Source organism: Stegostoma tigrinum, unplaced genomic scaffold, assembly GCF_030684315.1.
Source record: "Stegostoma tigrinum isolate sSteTig4 unplaced genomic scaffold, sSteTig4.hap1 scaffold_91, whole genome shotgun sequence".
NCBI lineage: Eukaryota > Metazoa > Chordata > Chondrichthyes > Orectolobiformes > Stegostomatidae > Stegostoma > Stegostoma tigrinum.
Window position 1 is genome coordinate 1028854 of NW_026728816.1, and position 17749 is coordinate 1046602.

Genomic DNA, 17749 nt, shown 5'->3' on the forward strand with positions numbered 1-17749 from the left:
TATCAACTATTCATGACTTGGATCTATAGAACTTAAGTGTTCTTTCTAAACCCCTTTCCTTTAAAAGGTCTCTGGACTTTCTCCTGAAATTGGGAATACATAGTATAAGACTAAAGATTTTATGACAGGCACATCAATGATAAATTCTCTAATTAGCTAGCAGGTCACGGAGCCATTAACGGGGAATCACGGAGAACCAATACAAAGCCGAATAAAATTCGGCCGATATTTGAAATTTATGACTACCAAGCAAACTTGAAAAAAGGAAAAGGATTAGAGTGACTAAACGGGTAAAATTCTCAACAAAAGATATGAAAAATCCTTTCAGGATATCTTTCATAGCTATGAAACAAACATCCAAAATAAACCAACTTTCATCTTTCAGGACAGGCAAGTTAGAATGACAAACCCTAAGTCTCCCCTGCAAAGTTCTCTCCAGAACTCACTTAATGAGGTTGTTAAGACACATCGAGATCACAAAGTGTGCAGCTGGACGAACACAGCAGGCCAAGCAGCATCTCAGGAGCACAAAAGCTTAGATGTTGGGCTGAGACCTTTCATCAGAAAAGGGGAAGGGGGAGAGGGTTCTGAAATAAATAGGGAGAGAGGGGGAGGCGGATTGAAGATGGATAGAGGAGAAGATAGGTGGAAAGGAGACAGACAAGTTAAAGAGGTGTGGATGGAGCCAGTAGAGATGAGTGTAGGTGAGGAGGTAGAGAGCGGATATGTCAGTCCGGGGAGGACGAACAAGTCAAGGAGACGGGACGAGGTTAGTCGGTACGAAATGGAGGTGCGGCTTGAGGTGGGAGGAGGGGATAGGTGAGAGGAAGAACAGGTTCGGGAGGTGGGACAAGCTGGGCAGTTGGGCTCGTTTTGGGACGCAGTGGGGGAAGGGGAGACTTTGAAGCTTGTGAAGTTCACATTGATACCATTGGGCTGCAGGGTTCCCAAGCGGAATATGAGTTGCTGCTCCTGCCCCCTTCGGGTGGCATCATTGTGGCACTGCAGGAGGCCCATGATGGACATGCCGTCTAAGGAATGGGAGGGGGAGTTAAAGGAGTTAAAATGGTTGGCGACTGGAAGGTGCTGTTGTTGATTGCGAACCGAGCGGAGGTGTTCTGCAAAGCAAACATGAGATTTTTGTCTTCAACCTTGCACTCACTGGAGCACTGCAGCAAGCCTGAGACAGAGATTTTGGCCAGGGATCATGACGGGGTGCTCAAGTGACAGGCAATTGGAAACCTGGGACCATTTTTATGGACAGAATATAGGTGTTCAGCCAAGTGGTTGGTCAGTCTGTGTTTCGTCTCCCCGATGCAGAGCGAGACAATATTGAGAGCAGTGAATACAGTAGACTAGATTGAGTGAAGTGTGGGTAAATCGCTGCTTCCCCTGGAAGCCTTGGATAGTGAAGCGGGAGGAAGTAAATGGGCAGATGTTATGCCTTCTGTGGTGGCATGCAAAGTGCTGTCGGGTTATGGGGAGGTGTTGCGAACGGATAAGGAGTGGACCGAGGTGTCCTGATGGAATGGTCCCTGCGGAAGGCTGACAAGGGAGGGGAGGGGAATATATGCCTGGTAGTGGGATCTTGTTAGAAATCGTGGCTGATGTTCTTCTCGATGTGGATATTGATGGGTTGGTCATTGAGGACCAGGGTACCTCATCAGGGGTGAGGCCAAAGTGTAGGAGATGGGTTGGACATGGCCGAGAGCTCTGTCAACCACGAACGCAAGGAATGCTCAGTTGAGGAAGAATGCAGACATTTCGGAAGCCCTCCAACAGAAGACAATATCATGAGAACAAGTGGATCTGTCTGGACAGTCCTGTTTGAAGATTTTAGGAAGTAAGACTCTGTTGTTTGTCATAAAGGATATGGTTAAGTGATCATATTCAAACTGAAGAGACCAAGAATGTGAGCCTGCAGAATGGGTGGAGAACCATGCCTCTAGGAATTCCTCTGCGTGTCTACGCTTGGCTTGGGCTACTATGGTTACCTTGTCCCAGTTTCGTATGAGTGGCGTGATCCTCCACCCATAATGCAACCAACAAACAGATACAATTGGACCGCACATACAAACCCATACAGATCAAAACCCGAAATGACAGTACTCATGGTAACAGACCGGACAGTATAAATTCCAGACAGAGTAAAGTAACATTGTTTCGTTGGAGGCTCTACTGGTGATGTCACCAATCATGGTGACGAAACGTCTCAATGAAAACAAGCCAGCTCGGCGAGCAAGTCAACAACCTCAATTTGAGCTACCTTGTTCAAGTGTTTCATTTTTGATCTTGAATGTTAAATCTCGCTCCAACACAGGGACGGAGGATTACTGTTAACAGCTGCATTCTAACTAATTCAAATCGAATCATTGTTTTGACCAGTCCAGAGATGTGCAGGTTAGGTGGATTGGGAATGCTGAATTACCCACAGTGCCCACACACGTGTAGGTTAGGTATATTAGCCATGGGAAATGCAGGCTGACAGGGATAGAGTAGGGAATGGGGATGGGTCTGGGTGGGATGCTCTTTGTAGGGTTGCTGTGGACTTGTTGAACTGAATGGCCTGTTTCCACACTGGGGATTCTATAAAACTAGGTTTTACTGAATTAGTGAGAAAGTGAGTTTATCAATTGCTAAACGCAAGAAGTCATAAGGCACCACAAATACACACAAGTTAGAAACAAGAAATTAGCTCAAAAAACATAACCGTTAAGAGGGATACGGATAGTTCAGCCTTTGGATTGTTTGTGAGGAATAGAAAGTGGGATGTTGTGGCCACTAAGTTGGGCGATCCCCGGAATGCTTATGTGAATTCAGCAGTTAATTTTGAGATTCTTGTTGAATTTCTTTTGACCTTGGTTCCTTTTTGACATTGCCCTGGTTTGCAGAGCTCAGAGCAAGAGATTTTCTTTTCTTCTTACCTGCAGCAGAGGCCGATGAAATGGCTGTCCTAGAACTGTGACCTCCACAACTCCGTAGACCACGCGAGCATAGTCGCCCAGGAATACACACACACTGACATTAAAGAACTATTGGGATAACAATACTCAGCATGGGACTGGAAAAGACTGCATGTAGAAACAGAAAACAGCTGTAAATAGTGTCAAGAGGTGAAATAAAGTTATAAATCAAAATTAATGACTCTTTGCTTGCGTGCTCATTGTATTCAGAACAAAATCAACAAATTCGTAGCACACATACAGGTTGACGGGCATGATTTGAGAGCTATTACAAAGACATGGTTATAAGGCGATCAACACTGGAGGTAAATGTGCAGGGCTACGTGACATTCCAAAAAGACAGGCAAGAGGGAAACTGACTAAGCGATGAAATTACTGTGAGAACAAGAAACGATCTTCAATCGGAAGACATAGAATCCAATTTTATTTATTTGCTAATGGGAGGATGACATCACTAGCTCGGCAGTGTTTATTGTCCATCCCGAATTGCCCAGGGGACAGTTCAGAGTCAATCATCTGGCTGTGGGTCTGCAGTCACATGTAGGCCAGATCATGTAAGGATGGCAGTTTCCTTTCCGAAAGGACATCAGTGAAGCAGGTGGGTTTTTCTGACATTTGACAATGGATTCATGGTCATCATTAGATTCTTCATTCATGATTTTCTTTTGTATTCAATTCAAATTCCACCACCTGCTGTGCTGGGATTTGAACACAGGTCCCCAGAATGTTATCTAAGTCTCTGAATTAACAGTCCAGCAATAATACCACTCGGCTATTTCCTCCCCAACCTTGGAACAAGAAAACCTGTAGTTGACTCCCACATGGGGAAAAACACTGAACCAGGAGCTTCTTAAACGGGGTGATCGCCTCTCCTTACATTTTAAGATAGCTATGAATAATCAGGACCTTGGGGGAAGCTACGAAATTGGGGGAAGGAAAATTACATCAGTATTAGGTAGGAGCTGAGCAGTATTAATTGGGAGGAGCTTTGATTGAACAAGTCGGCATTTGATACGCGGGAGATATTTAAAGACCTACTGATCAGCGTTCAGAACTGGCCTATTCCAGGGAAGGAGGAATGACAAGGATGGCAATCTAAGGACATATGGACAGAAGAAATAAAGGAGGAGGTCATCTGTCTCTTCCAGCTCGCTCCGCCATTCAATAAGGTCATCGCTGATCTTTTTGCGGACTCAGTTCCACTTACCCTCCCATTCACCATAACACTCAATTCCTTTCCTGTTCAAAGATCTATCTGTCTTGGCCTTTAAAACATTCAACCAGGGAACCTTGACTGTTTCACTGAGCAGAGAATTCCACAGATTCACAACCCTTTGGATGAAGAAGCTCATCCTCAACTCAGTCTTCAAACTGTTCACCCTTATTTTGAGGCTGTGCCGCCTGGTTGTAATTTCACCCATCAGCGGAAACAACTTCCGTGTTTCTTTCCTATCTATTTCTTTCATCATTTTAAAAGGTGCTATTAGAACACCCCTCATTCTTCGAAGTCTCAGAGAGTGCAATCCAAGTCTCCTCAATCTCTCCCCATACAGCAACATTTTCAATTGTGGAATCAATCTTGTGAAGCTCCTTTGCACCCCCTCCACTGCCAGCACATCCTTTCTCAAGTGAGGAGACTAAAACTGTACAAACTATTCGACATCAAGCCTCACCAGCACCCTATACAACTGAAGCATCCCCTCCCGATTTTTAAACTCAATTCCTTTGCTGTTCAAAGATCTGTCTGTCTTGGCCTTTAAAACATTCAACCGGGGAATAGCAGCATGCTACAATTTTTCACCATTTAACTAATACTCCATTTTGCCCTAATTGCTACCAAAATGGAGTCTCACATTTACCATCGTTGCACTCCATCTGCCATTGTCCATTCACTTACACTTTCTGCGTCCTTCTGCAGATGTTCATTATCCTCTTCACACAACACTAAAATGAGTGGTAGAGTAATCTGTGAACTGTAACTGAACATAGAAGAACACAACGCAGAACAGGCCCTTCGGCCCTCCATGTTGCGCCGACCTGTGAACTAATCGAAGCCCATTCCCCTGCACTATCCTATTGTCAAACATATGCTGATCCAAGGGCTGTTTAAATGCCCCTCATGTGGCTGAGTTAACTTCATTGGCAGGCAGGGCATTCCACACCCTTACCACTCTCTGAGTAAAGAACCTGCCTCTGACATCTGTCTTAAATCCATCACCCCTCAATGTGTAGCTGCACCCCCTTGTACAAGCTGAAGTCATCATCCTCGGAAAAAGACTCTCACTGTGCACCCTATCTAATCCACTGACCATCTTGTATATCTCTATTAAATCCCCCTGAGCCTCCTTCTCTCCAATGAGAAGAGACCCAAGTTCCTCAGCCTTTCTTCATGAGACCTTCGCTCCAGACCAGGCAACATTCTGGTAAATCTCCTCTGCACCTGTTCCAACGATTCCACATCCTTCCTGTAATGGAGCGACCACGCAATATTCGAACCGAGGCCGCACTAGCGTTTTGTAGAGTTGCAGCATGACATCACGTCTCCGCAACTCAAACCCTCTACCAATGAAACCTAAAACACCATCAGACTTCTGAACAGCACTATCAACCTGGGTGGCAATTTTCAGGAATCTATGTAGATGGACACCAAGATCCCTCTGCTCATCTACACTGCCAATAATCTTTTCGCTGACCCGGTGTTCTGCCTTCCTATTATTCCGCCCAAAGTGAATCACCTCACATTTATCCATATTAATCTCCATTTGCCAAATTTCGGGACAATTCTGCAGTTTATCCAAGTCTCCCTGCAACCTGCAACATTCTTCCACCACTCCACCGACTTTAGTGTCATCTGCAAACTCACAAACCCATCCACCAATTCCTGCGTCCAAGTCATTTATACAAATGACAAACAGCAGTGGTCACAAAACAGATCCTTGAGGCACACCACGCGTAACCGGACTCCAGGCTGAATATTTTCCATCAACCACCACTTGTTGCCTTCTTACCGAAAGCCAGTTTCTAATCCAAATGGCTAAATCTCCCTCAATCCCGAGCCTCTGTATTTTCTCCGAGAGCCTACCATGGGGAAACTTATCAAAGACTTTACTGAAGTCCATGTACACCACGCCAACTGCCCGACCCTCATCCACATGTTTGGTCACCTTCTCAAAAAACTCAATGAGGTTTGTGAGACACGACCTGCCCTTGACGAATCCATGCTGACTATCTCCAATCAAGTTGTTGCTTGTTGGATGATTATAAATCCTGTCTCTTATAATCCTTTCCAAAATTTTTCCTGCAACACACCTAAGGCTCACAGGTCTATAATTGCCTGGGTCATTCCTACTGCCCCTCTTGAACAAGGGCACAACATTTGCAATCCTCCACTCCTCTGGTACGAAACCTGTAGATAATGAGGACTCCAAGATCAAGGCCAAAGGCTCCACCACCTCCTCCCTAGCATCCCAGACAATCCTCGGACAAATCCTATCAGGCCCAGGGGCTTTACCTACCGTCACACGTTGTGGAATTGATGACACTTCCTCCTTACTAACCTTAACCCTTTCAATTCTAGTAGCCTCTAACTCAGTCACCTCCTCTACAATATTCTCCTGTCCCTCAGTGAAAACAGATGAGAAACATTCATTTAGCACCTCTCCAATCTCCACAGCGTCCACACACAACTTCCCACTTCTGTCTTTGACTGGCCCTATGCCTACCCAAGTCATCCTCTTATTCCTCACATACCTATCGAAAGCTTTCGGGGTCTCCTTTATTTACCTGCCAGTGTCTGCTCGTGTACCCTCCTTGCTCTTCTTAACTCTCTCTTTAAATCCTTCCTAACGAATCTGTAGCTCTCCATCACCTCATGTGAACCATCTGGTCTCATCGTCACATCAGCCTCCCTCTTCTGCTTAACAAGAGATACAATTTTTTTAGTAAACCACGGTTCCCTTAGCTGATCGCTTCCTCCCTGCCTGACAGGGACGTACCTATCAAGGACACGCAATATCTGTTCCTTAAACCAGCTCCACAATTCAATTGTCCCCATTGCCCTGCATTTTGCTAACCCATTCTATGCCTCCTTAGTCTTGCCTAATCGCACTACAAGGGAGGAATGGAGAAGCCGATAGTGAAGGGGACTATCAGAGGTTACAGCAGAACATAGGTAGACTGGAGAGTTGGGCAGATAAATGGCAGATGGAGTTCAATCCGGGCAAATGCGAGGTGATGCATTTTGGAAGATCAAATTCAAGGACGAACTATACAGTAAATGGAAAAGTCTTGGGGAAAATTGATGAACAGAGAGATCTGGGTGTTCAGGTCCATTGTTCCCTGAAGGTGACAACGCAGGTCAATAGGGTGGTCTCGAAGGCATATGGCATGCTTTCCTTCATTGGATGGGGTATTGAGTACAAGACTTGCCAAGGTCATGTTGCAGTTGTATCGGACTTTGGTTTGGCCACATTTGGACTACTGTGCACAGTTCCAGTCGCCACATTACCAAAAGGTTGTGGATGCTTTGGAGAGGGTGCAGAGGAAGTTCACCAGGATGCTGCCTTGTATGGAGGGTGCTAGCCATGAAGAGAGGTTGAGTAGATTAGGATTATTTTCATGAGAAAGATGGAGATTGGGGGGGACCTGATTGAGGTCAACAAAATCATGAGGGTATAGACAGGGTGAACAGCAAAAAGCTTTTTACCCCCAGAGTGGAGGACTCAATTACGAGGGGTCATGAGTTCAAAGTGAGAGGAGCAAAGTTTAAGGGACATATGCATGGAAAGTTCTTTACACAGAGGTTGGTGGGCACCTGGAACGTGTTGCCAGCGGAGGTGGGAGACGCAGACACGTTAGCATCTTTTAAGATATATTTGGACAGGCACGTGGATGGGCAGGGAGCAAATGGACACAGACCGTGAGAAAATAGGTGACAGGTGAGACAGAGGATCTTGATCGGCGCAGGCTTGGAGGGCTGAAGGACCTGTTCCTGTGCTGTAATTTTCTTAGTTGTTTTGACTGACTAGAGGGAGCGAGGGAGGGAGGAATGGATGGCTGGTGGGAGGGAGCGAGGGAGGGAGGGCGCGAGGACTGACTGGAAGAAGGAATGGATGAATGGAGGGAGCAAGAGGAAGGGGGGGCAAAGGGGCAGGAGGAGGAGGGGGGGCAAGGGGCAGGAGGAGGAGGGGGGGCAAGGGGCAGGAGGAGGAGGGGGGCAAGGGGCAGGAGGAGGAGGGGGGCAAGGGGCAGGAGGAGGAGGGGGGCAAGGGGCAGGAGGAGGGGGGGGCAAAGGGGCAGGAGGAGAAGGGGGGGCAAAGGGGCAGGAGGACGAGGGGGCGGGGGGGCAAAGGGGCAGCAGGAGGAGGGGGGCAAAGGGGCAGGAGGAGGGGGGGAACGGAGGAAGGGAGATGAACACAGCAGACAGGCTGACATCAGCTTCCCTGGCCTCTGATGCTGCATGTCCTGCTGTTTCATGCTCATGAACACCTCGTTACCTCCCATTCTCTTTTGTTTGTGTTTTATCACTCTTCCTCCCTCACTCTGATTCTCTCCCCCTCTCTCACCTCTGCTGGCCCTAATTTCACTCCCTTGTCATGCTCCTTTATTTCCATCTTTCTGTCCCTTTTCTCTCTCCCACCACAAACTCTCTCTCTTTCTCACTCTGGCTTTATTCACAGGGGGAGAGAGTACAAGAGCAAAGGAAACCAAAGCACGCAGCGCCTTCGGCTGAGAGAGAAATGAAGCACTGCCGGAGATTTTCCAAACCCGGACACAGGGGTTGCCTCTCTCTCTCTCTCGACAGTCTCTGTGACTGCCCCATCAAACCCCACACCCATTCCCTTCCCATGGTGTCTCTCCACAAACCCACCTCCGGGTAGAAATGCAAACACAAGTTGCTGAAAATGCTCAGCATCTGTGAAGAAAAAGTACCGAGATAACGTTTTGGATGCGATGACCCTTTCCCTCAGAGCTCCGGCTAGAAATGCTCCAGCCTCTGAGACAAGGTCCCCTTGTCGTCGGAGAGCTGCAGGTCGATCTCGGCTGGTCGCTTGGTGCAGGGCATCAAGAGCTCCCCTCAGCCCCTGGAAGGGGTCTGTTCAGCCCCTAACCTTATACTGACCCTGGTTCTGTCCTTCCCTCATCCCCAGGAGCCCCTCCTGCCTTCCCACCTTGTCGTCGGAGTGCTATTCGGCTACGGAGGGTTGTGCGATAAAGATCCTACTTCCCACAGCGGCGGGGTGAGGGGGCATCCCCTCACTCCGAAAACACCTTCTCCCATCTCATCTTGTGGCAGTAGCTGTTCAGCTGCAGAAAGCAGCTCTGCCCGTGACCCCAAACCTCCCTACAACAACCCTCTCCTAAACCGACCCTTTTGCAGTAGCTGTAAGCCATTCAGTCACTGGGCTGTACAATAGTGACTCTCACCATGTCCTCTCACTTCCAGGACGGCTATCCTCGAAACCCCACCCCATTCCAACCCCCTCCTTCCCTTTACCTTGTAGTACGAGAGCAGTAGGCTGTTCGGCTACGGAAACCCGCGCAGGGCTGTATAATAGACACCCTCCCAATGTCCCCAGCCTTCCCTCACCCGGGGAGGGCTATTCTCACCCCCAAAACATACATTCCCAACCCCTCGCCTTGTGATAGGAGCGGCGCAGGATGTGAAACAGGGACCGTGCTCATGTCCCCAGTCCTCCCTTTACCCCAAACCCCGCTCTCACCTTGCAGTAGGAGATAGTTTTCGGCTACTCAGCCCCGGAAGGCGTCGCGGACCCTAGGCCGGGTGCTCGGGGAGCGCAGGCTCGGTGCCAGGCAGCTGTTCAGGCAGGTAGCTGTGCCCAGGGGCCGGGCGAAGAGGCCTTCTCCCACCTCGGATCCCCGCTCCCGGCAAAGGCGGCGCAGGGCTGAGCCACTGAGCAGCGAGCGCTCCGGCAGCCCGGATGCCTGCTCCTAGCCCGGTGGTCATGCTGGAGGCCGCTGGAGAACAGGAGGTTGGAGGGGTCCAGGAGCGTGGTGCGATGATCCCCGCTGCCGAACCGCTGGGTCCTCAGCCCACTCCTGGGTAAAGGGATCCAGACAGCGGACTCATCGCCGAGGCAGAGTCGGGGGGTGGGAAAAGGCGTGAGTAGGACCAGGAGAGGAAGGGGATTGACTGAAAGGGAGAAAGAGACAGACTGTGTGTGTGTGTGTGTGTGAGTGTGTGAGAGAGAGCGAGAGAGAGAGGGGGGGATTAGAAATGCAGTCTGATTGCGGATGGCTTGGGTTCAAACAGAGATCTTTAAACTTTGTTCGAAAGAAACTCTCAACGCTCCCTGCTGAGCGGGTGGAGAGGCTCGGCTAGAGAGTAAGAGAGATGGAGGAAAAGGCGGGGGGAGGGGCGGCGCAGAGTGGGTGGGGGGGGGTCGACGGAGAGAGAGAAAGGCAGAAGCACACACAGAGGGAGGCAGAGACAGAGAGGGGCACACACACACAAAGACCAAAGAGACAGTGAAAGAGAAGGAGAGAGACAGAGAAGTGCACAGCGAGAGAGAGAGAGACACAGACAGACAGAGAGTGAGGCACACACACAGAGATGGAGAGACAGAGATTGTGTGTGTGGTTGGGGGTGGGTCTGGAGCAAATGACAGAGGGGGAGGGGGAGACAAAGAGACAGAGTCGCAGAGTTGTACAGCAGGGAAACAGACCCTTCAGGCCGACCAGATATCGTAACTGACTAGTTCCATTTGCCAGCATGTTGCCCATATCCCTCCAGACCCTTCCTATTCATGTGTCCATGCAGGTGACTTTTAAATACTGTGAGTATAATAGCCTCTGGCAGTTCATTCCATACACAAACTACACCAGGGAGGACACATTGGCTCCAAATCCATCTCCCATCCTCTGAGAGAAAGAACAGGAAATGACATCACCAACCCAAGGAAACCGAAACACTTGAATAGAAAGCGGGACCGAACTCCAGCGCTTCACCGGAGGCTCACTGATGATTTTACCTGGAATGGTGACGAATCATCTGAAAACTAACCTTCCAGCTCATTGAGCAATCTTACATTCCAGAACCTGAACCCTGAGCTACAAATCTTCTCAAAACTCGATAATGCTTTGCCACTTGATTAACAGATGCATCCTATTTTTTAAAAAAAATAAAGTTTTCTTGCTGGATGTATGACTGACTGATCAATGTTTGTTGTCCTTCCTTAACTGAGCCTTGGGAACTCTGCAGCCCAATGCTATCAATGTGGATTTCACAAGCTTCAAAATCTCCACTCCCACCACTGCATCCCAAAACCAGCCCATCTCGTCCCCACCTCCCTAATCTGTTCTTCCTCTTACCCATCCGCTCCTCCCAGCTCAAGCCAAGCCCCATTCCCTACCTATGAAGCTCCTCCCGCCCCCTTGACCTGTTCGTCCTCCCCAGAGTGACCTATCCCCTCCCTCCCTCCCCACCTACACTCACCTCTAATGGCTTCATGTCCAGCCCCTTAAGACCACATGATACAAGTCGAAGTTGGGCCATTCGGCCCATGAAGTCCACTCCGCCATTTAAATCATGGATGATGGGCATTTCAACACCACTTCCCTGCACTCTCCCCGCAGCCCTTGATTCCTTTTGAGATCAAGAATTTGTCGATCTCTGCCTTGAAGGCATCCAACAACCCGGCCTCCATGCACTCTGCGGCAATGAATTCCACAAGCCCACCACTCTCTGGCTGAAGAAATGTTGTCTCATTTCAGTTTTAAATTTACCCCCTCTAATTTTAAGTCTGTGCCCACGGGTCCTCGTCTCCCCTCCTAACGGAAACAACTTCCGAGCGTCCACCCCTTCTAAACCATTCATTATCTTGTAAGTTTCTATTAGATCTCCCCTCGACCTTCTAAACTCTAATGAGTACAATCCCAGGATCCTCAGCCGTTCATCATACGCTAAACCTACCATTCCAGGGATCATCCGTGTGAATCTACGCTGGACACGCTCCAGGGCTAGAATGTCCTTCCTGAAGCATGGGGCCCAAAATTGGACACAGTATTCTAAATGGGGCCTAACGAGAGCCTTATAAAGCCTCAGAGGCACATTGCTGCTTTTATATTCCAACCCTCTTGAGATAAACGACATTACATGCGCTTTCTTAATTACTGACTCTAGGGACTATTAACGTTGTCCTACTATGAACAAACGGAGAGAGGAACAGACCAAGAAATTTATGGCCAGTCAGAATAATCTCAGCACTGGAGAAGCTATAAAGAGGCATTCTTAGGGGTAGAATGTACTTGCATGAATTAATCAGGGATAGTCAGTATGGATTTGTTAAGATGAGGTCACGTTTCAGAAATTTGATCCTTTTTTGAGGAGATATTGGAGTGTTGATGAGCTTATGCATTTGATGTGGACTTAGTAAAGCCCCCCTTGGCAGAGTGATCAAGAAAACAGCAGTCAACGGGATCAAAGGCAAAGAGGCACACTGGAGCCAAAACTGGCTGAGGCAGAGAGCACAGGGTGATTGACGGTCGAGAGATATCTATCTGACAGGATGTTTGCTTTGAGTGGGGTTGTGCAGGGCTTGCCACAAGGGCCCTTGAAATTTGTCAATGAGATTCATCATTTCAGCTTAAACACAGAGTGTATGACCGTGTCGCGAGCAAATCACTAATTCAGTGAGGAGGATATCGGTGGAATGGTCATGTAAATAACAGCCATGGGATCAAAGGCAAAGTGGCACACTGGATCTAAAATTGGTTGACAGGCAGGATGAATAAACTTCAGGAGGAGATCAACTGACTGGTCAGCTGGGCACAGCAATTGGAACTCAACCAGGAAAAATGTGGGCTAACGAACTCTGGAGGGCTAACAAGGCCTAATGGGTGGTGACCAAAACGCCACACACGACTCCAGCTGTGGCCGAAACAAACTTTTAAACAGCTCCAAAGTGACCTCCCCATTCTTAGAATCTACGCCACGACTGATAAAGGGAGATGTCCCATATGTCTTTGTAACAACCCTTACTAGCCTGTCCTGACCCCTTCAGGAATTTATGAACAAGCACCCCAGCATCCCTTTTCTCCTCGAAGCTTCCCAGTGTCCTGCTATGCATTAGATTTAGATTTAGGTTTTATTATCACATGTATTCAATACACGGTACAAGAGTACAATGTCACCTCAGACGGTGTCATCTCAGGGACAAAGTACCTTGGTACGAAATTTTAGTTGCAGAAGTAGAAAAGGTATCCATCCTTCTTTACTCAGAGTCGTAGGGGAGTGGAATGCAATGCCGGAGAGGGTAGTGAAGTCAGCCTCATTAGGGGCATTTAATTGGCTATTAGACAAGCAAATGGATGACAATATAAGGTAGGGGTGGAGGTTAGATAGACCTTAGGATGAGGGTAAAAGTTTGATACAACATCGTGGGCCGAAGGGCCTGTACTGCGCTGTACCGTTCCACGTTCTATGTTAGAAAAATAATTGAGTAAGTTAAAAAGTTCAGCACTACAGACTTCTTAGTATAACAGTAGAAAAATAAAAACAAAAGTTTAAAAAGTCAAACATTACAGTCCTTTCTTAAGCCACGAATTTGCAGACACTCTGAACGAGGCTTCCCCCGTGACGGTTTGTATTCCCCTGCGTTGGGCTAGGGCCCGCCCATCCTTGCCAGTGGACTTCACTGCTGACTGCCATTGCTGACCTCCATCGGGCACGACAGGCTTTGCCACGTTAAGTACTCTCATCTTATTCCTTCTTCAGGCTACATCAATCCGCCACTGACCTGCCCATCTGACCGATGCCAAGATTGGAGCAGACTAGGGGACATGGTGAAGGTGTTTAAGATTTTGAAGGACATGGAAAGGTTGACTGGAAGTTGCTTTTTCCATTCGTAGACATGTCAATAAACAGGGGGCACAGATTGAAGTTCACAGGTAGAAAGCTAAGAGGGGAGCTGAGGAGAACCTATTTTCCCAGTGTGGTGGGAGTCCTGAGCTCACTGACTGAAAGTGTGACTGATTCAGAAAGTGTCTGAATATTTAAGCAGTATTTAGATGTTCACTTGTGTTGCCGTAGGCTCCAGGGCTATGGGCCAAACAATCAAAACGGAAATCAATGCCATGTGAGTTCAATGTAGACAGAACTTTGTTGAGCAGTGCAGGAACTACGGACCGCACGGCCTCCTCCTGTGCACCAAACATCCATGAGTCTATAATTACACAGCTTTTCTTTGAGGCATTTCTCCACTTGACTGATTCTTTGTAAATGCAAGGCCGACAAAATAAATCCTTTTATAAAAAGCTTCCATCTCACTGAGAAAGCTTCAGGCCAATTTGATAATCTGCTCTCAAAAATCTGCTCATATTTTGATAGTTATGACAAATTCTACTATCAGGGCTGACACAATCCACAACATTCTAAATCAATCAACAATATTCCAGAAAGATGATCATTTGCCGTTCCTACCAATTTTAACAGATGCTTTAGAAAATAGAGAAATAAATCTAGATCTGTCAAGAACTAATCAGTTCTTCCTTGGACCATACTCATATGTATCAGTTTTCAATGAAATATGCCCATTAGTTTGTGAGTTACATTGCTGACCAACAGAACAACAAATGGGCAAAAACATGACCTCACATTAAGTGTTATCACTGCTGCAAGTGAGCAGTAGAGTCATACCACACTTCTGAATATTTTTCCCAGTATTCTAATGATGAAAACATGATTGGGAACAAAAACAGCTGCTGAGGCTAGTGTCTTTGAGAAACAATAGCATCATACATATGTAGCGCATCATTTATCTTGCAGGAATGTACTGTGCACATTCTGCACAGACCAAGTTATGATTTAACACTCATCGTGGCAGTGACTAAATACAGAAATATACTAATACAGCAAACCTTTTGTTAAACAGCACCTGTGGTCCCAGGAATGTGCTGAATAATCAAAAATTCCAGTTGATCAATAGGTCCACACACACAAAAAACACACACTCGATAATAGGAACATAATGCACAGGATATACACATCACTGTTCTCCTTCATTTACAGCATAAATAACTTCAGTAATGATGCAACTTTGCGTGAACTAAAACTTACTGGCAGAGAGCCTTCTCACTTGCACCCTCACCAGACATCACAGAGATTATGAGAAGACAGTAAACATCTGGTATGTAATTTTTGTCAGTTTATTGAGTGTGCTAGTTTATTAAACAAAGTTTACCTCCAGTTAAACCGACAGTTTACAAGTGTATCAGCAATGATAGATTTAGTACTGACACTTGTATTTTTCCTCCAGTTGACGCTTGGATGGACACATCAAGACAATTTTCAAAGAAAGCACTCTGATTCTTCGACTCCAACCCCTGGAAAAGGAAATTGCAGAATGTCACTGACTCACTTTACTGATTTGAATACAGCATAAGATACATAGAACATCGAACAGTACAGGCCCTTCAGCCCACGATGTTGTGCCGAACTTTTACCCGAAACCTCAGGTCTATCAAACCTCCACCCCTATCTTATATTACCATCCATATGCCTGTCTAATAGTCACTTAAATGCCCCTAATGAGGACGATTCCGCGACCCACTCGAGCTAAAACAAAGATCTCTTTGAATTGTCATTTGTCAGACATGTATTGAATCAAAAAACAAATTTCTCACTTCCATAGATTTCTATAGCACCTTAATATGATTTGTGAAAATTAATATTTCACCCTTTCATTTTATAAATACAACTTTAAACAAAATGCTACTATATAGAACTTCTATGTTGGTATTTGCGCATATGCCATTTCAGTTTGTGTGATCTGTTTCTATACAACGAGTGATAAACACTTCGATTAAAATGGTTGAGAGCAGTGTATGTGAGATTTAATACCATGCTTTATCGGCAGACAGTCCATGAGCGGGTAGTTATTCACGAGACTCAACTGACATCATGTCTCAGGGGGGCTTGTGGCCTCTGGGTTACGTACTGTTTGACCATTGCCTACTGGTCACTGGTTGAGAGCAAAGAGAACTACTGGCTGCTATCCATTTTCAACAAGTGATCACGATAATCTACCTGCGTTTCAATGTCCCATCAACATTCAAGAATTGTTGCTCGAAGAGGCTACTGTGTCACAAACAGGAGCAGAATCAAGATCAACCAGAGATAATGGGAACTGCAGATGCTGGAGATTCCAAGATAATAAAATGTGAGGCTGGATGAACACAGCAGGCCAAGCAGCATCTCAGGAGCACAAAAGCTGACGTTTCGGGCCTAGGCCCTTCATCAAGATCAACCATGTTCTTTTCCCTATCTGAACAAGCTGCCAACACCAGAAATATGGGACCGTCTGAATCAATCTTATACAATTAACTTTTACAGTAGACAACAGGTGCAGAAGTAGGCCATTCAGCCCTTCGAGCCAGCACCACCATTCATTATAATCATGGCTGATCATCCACAATCAGTATCCTATTCTTGCCTTATCCCCATAACCCTTGATTCCATTATCTTTAAGAGCTCTATCCATCTCTTTCTTGAAACGATCCAGAGACTTGTGCCTCTATTGCCTTCTGGGGCTGAGCATTCCATACATCCACCGCTCTCTGGGTGAAGAAGTTTTTTTCTCAACTCTGTTCTAAATGCCCTACCCCTTATTTTTAAACTGTGTCCTCTGGTTCTGGACTCACCCGTCAGCGGAAACATGGTTCCTGCCTCCAGAGTGTCCAATCCTTTAATAATCTTATACATCTCAATCAGACCCCCTCTCATCCTTGTAAGCCAGGGCCCTGTACAGCTGCAGAAGGACCTCTTTGCTCCGATACTCAATTCCTCTTGTTATGAATGCCAGCATGCCATGAGCTTTCTTCACTGCCTGCTGTACCTGCGTGCTTGTTTTCATTGACTTCTGTACAAGAACACCTAGATCTCGTTGTACTTCCCCTTTACCTAACTTGACTCCATTTTGATAGTTATCTGCCTTCCTGTTCTTTCCACCAAGGTGGATAACCACACATTTGTCCACATTAAACTGCATCTGCCATGCATCCGTCCACTCACCTCGCCTGTCCAAGTCACCCTGTATTCTCATAACATCCTCCTCACATTTCACACTGCCGCCCAGCTTTGTGTCATTGACAAATCTGCTAATATTACTTTTAGTGCCTTCATCTATATCATTAATGTATATTGTAAACAGCTGCAGTCCCAGCACCGAACCTTGTGGTACCCCACTGGTCACCACCTGCCATTCCCAAAGGGACCCGTTTATCACTACTCTCTGCTTCCTGTCAGACAGCCAATTTTCAGTCCAACTCAGTATTTTGCCCCCAATAACATGTGCCCTAATTTTGCTCACTAATCTCCTCTGTGGAAATTTATCAAAGGCTTTCTGAAAGTCCTGGTCCACTCCATCCACTGGTTCTCGCTTGTCCATCTTCACAGTTACATCCTCAAAAAATTCCAGAAGATTAGTCAAGCACAATTTCCCCTTCGTAAATCCATGCTGGCTCTGACCTATCCTGTTACGGCTATCCAAATGAGTTGTGATTTCATCTTTTATAATTCACTCCAGCATCGTTCCCACCACTGACGTCAGGCTAACCGGTCTATAATTTCCTGTTTTGTCTCTCCCTCCTTTCTTGAAAAGTGGGACAACATTAGCCACCCTCCAACCTGCAGGAACTGATCCTGAATCTGTAGAACATGGGAAAATGATTACCAATCCGTTCACGATTTCTAGAGCCACCTCCTTAAGTCCCCTGGGATGCAGACCATCAGGTACCGGGGACTTAGCAGCCTTCAGACCCAACACCAT

General features: G+C 46.8%; 2 protein-coding genes across 8 annotated transcripts in view; both read right to left on the reverse strand.

Moving 5' to 3' along the window:
* Positions 1 to 11235, reverse strand: part of LOC132209405 (uncharacterized) — a 144746-nt gene extending 133511 nt beyond the window's left edge. For 2 of the 7 annotated variants that reach the window (XR_009445496.1, XR_009445495.1), the window contains exon 1: positions 9686 to 11217. The gene's annotated coding sequence lies outside the window, so the exon portion shown is untranslated. Of the gene's footprint in view, positions 1 to 9685 lie in introns of all 7 variants that reach the window. The other 5 variants (XR_009445497.1, XR_009445498.1, XR_009445499.1 and 2 more) reach the window with 5 other exon arrangements.
* A 1398-nt stretch (positions 11236 to 12633) lies between these two features.
* LOC132209406 (dystrophin-related protein 2-like) overlaps positions 12634 to 17749 on the reverse strand; it is a 164729-nt gene continuing 159613 nt past the window's right edge. Inside the window, exons 8-9 of the mRNA XM_059644494.1 lie at positions 15220 to 15305; positions 12634 to 13402 (exon numbers count right to left, since the gene is read on the reverse strand). Of these exons, the coding sequence (XP_059500477.1) occupies positions 13330 to 13402; positions 15220 to 15305 (159 nt within the window). The 3' untranslated portion in view covers positions 12634 to 13329. The remainder of the gene's footprint in view (positions 13403 to 15219; positions 15306 to 17749) is intronic.